The sequence below is a fragment of the Spermophilus citellus genome (assembly GCF_964194105.1).
Source record: "Spermophilus citellus genome assembly, chromosome: 10".
In the NCBI taxonomy this organism is placed as follows: domain Eukaryota; kingdom Metazoa; phylum Chordata; class Mammalia; order Rodentia; family Sciuridae; genus Spermophilus; species Spermophilus citellus.
The window spans coordinates 78,220,540-78,229,018 of record NC_138197.1 but is presented as its reverse complement, the minus strand read 5'-3'; the positions used below and the strand labels follow the sequence as shown (position 1 = coordinate 78,229,018).

The 8,479-nt window shown below is 55.5% G+C and overlaps 1 protein-coding gene across 5 annotated transcripts; it reads right to left on the bottom strand.

Annotated features, from left to right (window-relative positions):
* Positions 1 to 221: 221 nt before the first annotated feature.
* MBD6 (methyl-CpG binding domain protein 6) lies at positions 222 to 7,611 on the bottom strand. Of its 5 annotated transcripts, none has more exons than XM_081310294.1 (13): positions 7,293 to 7,609; positions 6,192 to 6,255; positions 5,867 to 6,003; positions 5,500 to 5,602; positions 5,207 to 5,369; positions 3,922 to 4,971; positions 3,092 to 3,753; positions 2,667 to 2,820; positions 2,318 to 2,487; positions 1,792 to 2,208; positions 1,635 to 1,702; positions 1,353 to 1,416; positions 222 to 1,198 (listed from the first exon to the last, which is right to left on the bottom strand). In XM_081310294.1, exons 3-13 carry the CDS (start codon positions 5,977 to 5,979, stop codon positions 1,124 to 1,126), a joined length of 3,039 nt encoding a protein of 1,012 aa, XP_081166420.1. In that variant the 5' UTR covers positions 5,980 to 6,003; positions 6,192 to 6,255; positions 7,293 to 7,609; the 3' UTR covers positions 222 to 1,123. The 5 variants fall into 5 exon arrangements, with proteins under 5 accessions (XP_081166420.1, XP_081166422.1, XP_081166423.1 ...); XM_081310296.1 differs by having other exon boundaries at positions 1,792 to 2,205; positions 7,293 to 7,606; XM_081310297.1 differs by having other exon boundaries at positions 1,635 to 1,687; positions 7,293 to 7,598.
* Positions 7,612 to 8,479: the final 868 nt, after the last annotated feature.

The window sequence follows — 8,479 nt, the reverse complement described above, 5'->3', positions numbered from 1 at the left end:
ACTATAATATTGTACAACTGTTTCTGACCATTAAATGCTGTTGTACTCTGTGTAGCTTCTACTATGTTTCCTGGGGAAGAGGCAGCACTGAGACACAGACATTCAGGGCACAATAGACAATCTAAGCCACTCTCTACTGAAGACGGATTTCAGTTGTAACCTGTTCTTACCAAAGAACTAAATAAAAAAAAAAAAAAAAAAAATGAGTACAGAGCCAGAGCCAGAGTTTCAAAATATTCTCATCTGTTAAATTAAGAGTGTCTCCCATAGAAAAGCAGTGGAGGCCCCATAGGGCAAGTACAAAACAGAATTAAAACTCCCAAGGGTCTTGTCTTTACAAAAGAAAAGGCAGGAGGCAGCCCCTGGACAGCTGGTCATGCTGGCCGCTCCGGTTGGACCACGTTGCATAATCCTCAGTCGCATCATCACAACGTCTCTGAGCATTTTGATTGGGGGCAGGGGGGAGAAGGGGCAGTGTAGTGTGTATGGGAGGAGAGACCCAGAGGGCTCTCTTTGCCCCTTTACCCCCTTTTTATATCCCAGAGGAAAGTAGAGGGAACCTGGCTACACCTTGAAATGAGGCTATGTGTTTCAAACCTGGGGACAAGGGTAAGAGGGGATCTGTGCTTTGAGCAACCTGAGCCAGAGGCAGAGGGGTACTGGAGAGATGAGGGGAAGATGCATGATGCTTATTGCTTTGTACCTTTCACTGGGAAGGAGGGCAGCAGCCAACAGTAGCTCACAGGTTTGTAAACTGAGCCTGCTGGCTTTAAGAAGGGAGGCAATGAAGTCGAATTAAATATAAAAGAGTCATTTGTGCAAAAATAACTTAAATAAAAGACCTGGGGAAGGGGGTGTTCCCCTTAGCGCCTGGTGAGGAGAGGGCCATATGCTACCCCCCCAGGCCTTTTCAGTGACATGGCTTTGGGGGGGAGGGGATGAGCTTCCCTACCCCCTGCAATGGCTCAGGATGGGATTATAGGGGAAGGGGTTGCATTTGTGCTCTGAGTGGGGAGTAGTGCCCCCACCCACTGTCCACAGGTGCAAGTGGCTGGCAGGGACTCCCAAGGCTCAGCACTCAGCTCTCCCCAATCAGGGTCAGATCCAGCTCCAGGTATGGCTGCTATGGGGCCAGTTTCCTCCTCTTGTTTTTGGCAGGACGGCCAGGGCGGGCCCGGGGAGGCAGAGGGACAGCCGCCTATACCAGAGGGGAAGTTGAAAGAAGAAGTAATCAATCACCTAGGTATAAGGAAGTCTTTTATTTTCTCCCCATTCCCTCAAGCCTCCTTTCCTCCTGTCTCATCCCTTACATATTCCTACCCATATCCACACCTACCCAAATGCACACTTACTCGGGTTGTAGGGCTGGGTTCCAAGGTAATATCCTGGCGGGAGCTATTGCTGTTCCGGGTAGGGCTGCAATAAGGGGCACAGATGATCAGGAACAGCTCCCCAAGCACCAGGTGAATTTCAGAAGGTTGGGTGGGAAACTTTCTACATTTGGATAGTAAAGGCATAATATCCTTATTCATATTCAAATAAATATCTGCCCTTTTTGAAAACCAAGACACTATTTGGACATTTTTGTAATCCCAACAAGGCCAGGCCAATATAGGGGTGGGCCTAACACTCACTTGTATTTTCTCCTCCGGCCACGACGAGACTTTCTGACTATCCCCAGGGGCACCTGAGAAAAGATGGACTGTGTGTATGGGAAAAGTGAGAAAAGGGCATGGGGGTCCCAGGCTTTCCTCAGAGACCCTGAGCTGGGACCTCCCTCTCTGCACTCACCTTAAGGTCCTCAGAATGGGGCCCAGGAAGGGGTGGATCCTTAGGCTCAGCACCCCCTTCAGCCAGCTCCCCATTATGCTGCCAGTGGTGGGTCCTTCTTGGGGACCGTTCCATTTGTCCATTGAAGCCACCACGTGTCCCCCATTTGAGGGCCAGTTGGCTAGGCTCCCGCCGGCTGCCAGGCTTTCGGCCCCGGCTCGGCCTGGCCTCACCATTAATGCCCCTAAGTCCCCCTCCTCCCCTCCGGCCCCGTTTCCCTGACCCCCTCCCAGTGAGCAGCTCAGGGACTGGGGGGTCAGAAGAACCATGGGGTGGGGCTAAGGCACTGAGGGGAGGCCGGGCAGGCTCTGGTTCAAGGGCTGAGGTGGGACTCTCGGGGGGCAGACAGGGGGCTTCTGGCTGCTCTGGAGGAATCTGCTGGCAAAAATAAGATCTCAGTCTCAAATACAGTCCTTCTTAATCGTAACTCAGCCCTTAATTTCCAGTTTTAGAAAATTTTTATGACAAATACCATCCCTGCCCTCACCTGGAGACTCTGTAGCAGGCAGGCTAGGGGACTAGAAGCCTCTGAGAGGGGTGGAGGAGCTCCCCCCCCAGGGAGGAGCTGCAGCCCCAACTGGCCAGAGAGAAGAGAACCAGGAGGCTGCAACAGGCTGGGGAGGGTTCCAGGGCTGCTGGTTAGTGAAGACAGGTCACCTGTTGAGAGATCATAGTCAGGGGTCCCTCCCTAGGCAAACCAATTAGGCTAAGCAGATTCTACTATTTTCTTCAGGCTTTACCCAGTGGTCAGAGAAGTTCTTCCCCAATCCATCCAACCTCTGCTCCTAATTTTTATTGCTCTCTTTCACACCAAGAGTCCTCCCCTTCAGACTCACCCAGCAGGCTGGCACTCAGCAGAGGGCTAAGGAGCTGGGGGGGTCTCCCTGAGTTGGAGGGGGCCTTGCCCAGAGAGGAGGCCCCCGGGTCAGTAGTTGCCATGGTGACACTGGAGGTAGGTGGTCCAGGTTGGGGGGCACTCAGGACACAGGGCTAAGAAAGAATGGTTATTGCACTTAACATTTGTAAAGTGTTCACAGACATACTACTTTCTCATACACACAACCTGACTGAAGCTCAAGTGAGGCAGGCTATGCTTAATACATTTAGATTACATTCTTCCAGCCATCCTCTCCCCAGCCAGACTAAGCTCCCCCAAAAACATCTGAGGAAGAACTCAGGTATGAAACTGAAAGCCTTTGGTTCCCAGAGCCCATTTGATTCTATTTCTTGTTCTACCCACCCACTCACCCCCTATTCTCACCTGGGGGGGTGTCCCCGAGGGGGGATCCAGGCTGGCAGCCAGCAGCGCGGAATTTAAAGCTATGAGGGTAGGGGGGGCTGAAAGGGGAGGGAAAAGCAGGGGGGGGAGGTCTCCCAAACCTGAAAATGGTTCCCCACTTGGACCCCCAGCACCCTCTGAAGATCCCTCCCCATCCCCAGCTGTAGGGCCCAGGGCCAGCAGGGGCAGGAAAGAGGCAAGGAGGTTGCTAGGGGGTGCAGAAGGGGGTGGCAAAAGGTCTGAGGGGGGTGGTGGAAGCAAGGAAGCTACCAGAAGGGAAGGCCCTTCAGGCTCGCCCGGGGCTAAAGGGGGGCCAGGTCCACCTGGGGGGGGTAGCAGGGGTTCAGGGGGAGGTTGTCCTCCTCCCCCAGCCAGCATGCCAAATAAACTGTGGCTGAGCAATGGAGAAGGTGGAGGTTGCCCCAGATTCAGAGGGAGAGGCAGGGCCCCCAGCATCCCAGGGAAGCCAGCTCCACTCAGCGCCAGGCCCTGCTCAGGACTGGGGAAAGGGAAAGCCTCCCCACCAGACAAGGGAGGCAGAGGGCAAGCTGGGCCTGCCCCCATCCCCAGCCCTTCAGATGGGCTTTGAAGCACAGGGCTAGGGACTATGGGGGCTTTGGAGGCAGCTGGTGGGGCAGGGGCACCTGTAAAAGAATAGAAATTCAGCTTAAGGGAGGCCCTTTTCTCCCAGCAAAGAACCCAACCTCCCTGCCCCAGCCCAGAAAACCACTGAAGAGCTCTCTAAAACTTTACTCTAAATGCCCTGGCTGCCTCTATCCTCCAAGGCTGAGGAAAGGTTCCATAACACTCACCTGGCACACTGCTGAGGCTGCCACTGGTGGTCCCAGGCAGGGAGGGTTGGATGGGGTGCCTGGGCTGGGGAGGGCTCCCTGAGGAGTGGGTTGGGGGAGGAGGAAGGTGTGCATCTGACCCCAAAAGGTTAAAGCTTCCATCAGAGTGGGAAGGGCCAGGGGTGGGGAGTCCCAGCAGGGACAGCACAGAAGGGAGAATTGGTTGGGATGGCTCTGGAATAGGAAAGGGCGGGGGAACAGGAGCAGGGGCCCGAGGACGGCTCCTTCTAGGGTTTTGAGGACTACCCCCTTCAAGCAATCGCAATACAGTTGGGGGTCGGCGGGGACGACGCTGAGAGGGACGGGGTGATGAGTGGGAAGCTGAGGGTGCCTGGGCACGGGGCCTTCGGCCCTGTAAAGTGCTGGGAGTGGGTAGTGGGGGATGCTGTGCCTTGGCCGCTGCAGAGAGTAGGCTGCTAGCAAGGAAGGGGGGTGCCCCAGGCCCCTCCACAGTGGGGGCCCCTCCCAGGGGTCCCAGGACCAGGGGCAGGTGCATAGTGGCTGAAGACACTGGTGGCTGAGTAGCAGGGCCAGGGGGGCCAGAGGGGCCAGGGAGATTATTGCTTGGGGGTAGGGGAGGGGGTGTTAAGGCATCACTACAATGGAAGAGAGGAGGGTCTGAGGGTGGTGAGGAAGAGGCATGAGGGGCTGGAGGAGAGCCCAGGTCAGAGGGCACCAGGCTGGATCGGAGAGTGGTTCCCCAGTTGTAAGAGGGGGCATTGAGACTGATAGCAGGTGGAGGAGGTGGGGCTGGAGAGGGGGCATTGCCCCTTGGGAGAAAACAGGGGCTGCTGCTGCCCCCAGAAGGAACTGGATCAGGAAGCCTTGGTGGTGGGAAGAGTCCCCCAGGGCCTGCTAGAGATGGGAAGGCCTGGGGAACTGAGGGTTGTTCTTGGGGAAGGGAGCCAGGACCCCCATTAAGTGGAGTTATAGAAGGAACTCGACAGGAAGGACGGGTAGAGGGAGGCCCTGGGGACACAGTGTGGAACATCTGGGGGCTTGCTCCCTCTCCTGCAATAAGAGAGAAATGAAAGGTCAGCCTGCAGCTTCCCTTCTAAAAACTTTATTTTCTATTTTTCAGCCCCATCTCCCCCAGGTTCCCAACCTCCCCTGCTCTTTTTCCACTAAGCAGCTCTTTACCTAACTCCATCCTTCTCCGTGTAACCTCTCATTGAGCCCCTCCCACCATGCACCTTCCCCACCCTTAGGTTTTCCTCAGTCTTTGGTAAAGGATCAAAAGACTCACCAGGAGAAGAGTGTGAGCAGGTGGTCTCCATGCTGCGGTACAGAGTTGCCATAGCAACAGCTTTCCGACGGTGGTTGCACAGCTTGGTCATGTCCTCCTCTGATGCTGGCCCCACCCCAGCCCCACCCAGGGTCACCGGGGCCAAAGGGTCAAAGTTGAAAACCTGTAAAGTAGAAGGCAAAGACAGCAACCCTGAGGGGATGGAATATGTGAGGAGAGCTACCAAGGTCAGTTATTTGCATTAAGTCTTTTGGCTTATCCCTATACTCTATTCAACCCCTCACAACTCTCACCTTAGGGACATTGAGTGGACACTCCAGACCGCACTTACAGGTCCCATCACTGAGGAGGTAGCTCCGGGTTTGCTCCAAGGAAGACAGCTCTGTGCCACTTGGGCTGGGAGAGGACAGTATCAGAGAATATCAAGTTAGCTGACAATGTCTCAGAAGATAACTCCCTAAAGGACAGTTCCCAAGTTAAAAAAAAGACTTTCCCAGGAAAGGCAGAAAATAAGTGACATGAGAAGAAAAAAAGGGAGAATGATTCAAAAGCTCAGAAATAACAGAATAAAAATGCTGAAGAGCTTTGAGAAGAGGGGTGGGAGAAAGAAAACCCAGGCAACTAGGCAGATAGGTCTTGGAGAACTTTGAAGATCCACACCTGATATAGAGCACAGCACCCTCTCGTACACAGCGCTGCCAGCCGATGGGGACAGATGTGGCCACAGGGCCCCCAGCTCTGTCTGCTCCACTGCTCTCATTGCCCCCATTCATTGTGTGTAATCAGCTCCCGCGTGCCTGATAACACAGACATCCATGTGGGCATTAGGAGGATTAAACTGGGCTAGGCACCTGAGGGAGGACTCCCATAAGGCAAAGGTTGTGAGCAGACCCAAGGAAATTCAAGGGAAGTCTCAATGGCAAGGGGAGTCCCTCAGAAAGCTGGAAGGAAGAATGAGCAAGAGTTGTCTTCCATAACACTCTACCTGAACATCTCTGCAAACATTGTGGGGTCCAGTCTAAAGCCGGGGCTGCCAGCTTAGCCCACACCTGCAACCATAAGGAGTGAGAAGGGACTGTCAGAAATCTGCCCAACTTGAGAGCACCACAGCCCAAGACACTCTCAAGGAAAGATCCTTAATAATGTGAGTAAATGCCTATAAAGATCTCAGGGATCTGCTGGCCAAGTCCACAACCATCCTTTTCAAGCCTAGTCCCTACAAGGCAGAGGATCAGTGCCTCAACTCCAACGGACAAAAAAATCATAGCCTCATTTCTAGACATATGAAGGGCCAGGCCCCTTTATCCCATTAGGGACACTTTTGTGTGTAGAGTGTGGGCAAATTCCTATAATGACAGGCCACTGTTTCCCAGTTTCTGGCCCCTGCTGTTCCCTCCCCAGGAAGATCATATAAAATGCAGACTGTAACGCCACAGGTTAACTAGACAATTGCCCAATTGCCAGCTGGGGTGGTACCAGCAAAGATCCCCCATACTAGATCCATCAGACAATCACTGATCTAGTTCATTTGGGGTTTGAGAGAGGTTAGAATCACAACTCTGTCTTCTCCCAGGATCTTAAGAGGCTCCTGAATCTCCCTCAAGCTTAAGGCATGAGGGTCCAGAACCTCCTGTCCCGCTGGCCTCCAATTAGCTCCAAGTGACGTTCTCCTCTGATATGTTGGGATGCCCCTCAAACCTACAAGTATTCTCCCCAACCTCTCCATCGCTAACACCCCACACTGACGGCTTCCAAACTTTCCCTCTCATAACAAGGCGCCCTGTCACCCAGACTGCTTCCTTCAGCTTAGGGAGGAGGGGAAGGCGCTCGAAGTAGGAAGGAACTTGGGGAGAGGGCGGGCGGAGGGTGGGCGAAGCGCTGAGGGAGGTAGGTGAGGAAGGCAGAAGTCAGGCTGTGAGAGAGAGAAACAGTGAGGGCAGGTGAGGGCGGGGGAGTAGGGATGGGGCCGGGGAAAGGGGCCGAGAGGACGCGAAGGGGGCAGAGGGTAGAAGACAGGAGAGGAAAGGGGAGGGGAGGAGGAGGGGAGGGGGAGGGGCGGGGTGGGGGGGCCGGGCCCCGCACTCACCGCGGCCCATGGTTCGGCCGGCCCCGCCCTGCGCAGTCGCGGCCCAGAGGGTGAGTGGGAGGGGGTGGGAGGAGGGTCGGTGGAGCCCGAGCCTCCGGTACAGCCCCGGCCGGTCCTAGCAGGAAGCGCCGCCGCCGCCGCCGATCACCGAGCGGCCTCCCGCGCATGCGCCATAGGGGCCAGGGGCAGCCCTGGGGATTCCGTTCCCAGAAGGCACCGCGCAGGCTGCTGCCGCCGCCGCCGTCGCTGCCGCCGCCACCGCCGCAGCCGCCGCCGCCGCCGCCGCTGCCCGGACGGGAGAGGGGCGGGGCCGGGCCCCCGCCCAGCGGACAGCAGCGAGCCAACAGGAGGGGCTGCAGTGCGCATGCGGGAGCGCGCCTACCCCTCCCCCACAACCTCCCATTAATCCCCAAGAGAACAAACACCCCACGCGGCCCCCCCCCCCGCCGTCCGCGGAAGGATCTGTGCCTCTTCCCAGGCCACCGGTGGCCAATCCCAGCCTTCCTCGGGGAGGGGCCCCTTCCAACGCCACAGTTTGTTGGGGGAGCCAGGAATGCCAGATTCGGGCGGGGCCGGCCCCAAAAGATGAAAGTCGCGACTTGCCCCGCCCCGCCCCAAAGGCTTCCCGAACAGTGTGCTGGGACTTGACCCGCCTTCCCCAGGTCAACATGTCACAACACGACCTCGGCCTGTCAAGTCACATGACCTCTGCCTGTCACTGACAACCTGGTCTGTCTTTAGGCCAGAAGAGACCATCTGGTCCAACCAACCCCCACCTCCATTTACAGAAGGGGAAATGGAGGTCTAGAGCAACGGAACAGCCTGGCCAAAGACCTGTCACTACTATACCAAATAGTCGCAACCGGCCTTGGGACAGTGTCCTTAAACAAACTCTGAAACAAACTCTGGTTGCCCCCATGAGGGTATGACAGGATATGTAAAAGGCCACCACATGGCCTATTTTCAAAACATAAGAAAAATATTTTGCATGGTGCTTTTTACTTTTAAGTTGTCTCCAAGTGCATAGTTCTCTCGTTTTACTTTCGCCACTCGTTATATTTAATTTACAAATGAGAACGTCAGGATCCCTGGGCAAGCGAGGGGAAACTGAGACTAGACTCTGGCAACCCAGTCGTGAGCTAAAGTGCGTGCACGTCCCAGGTAGAGAGGTTCTACAGTAGAGGTCA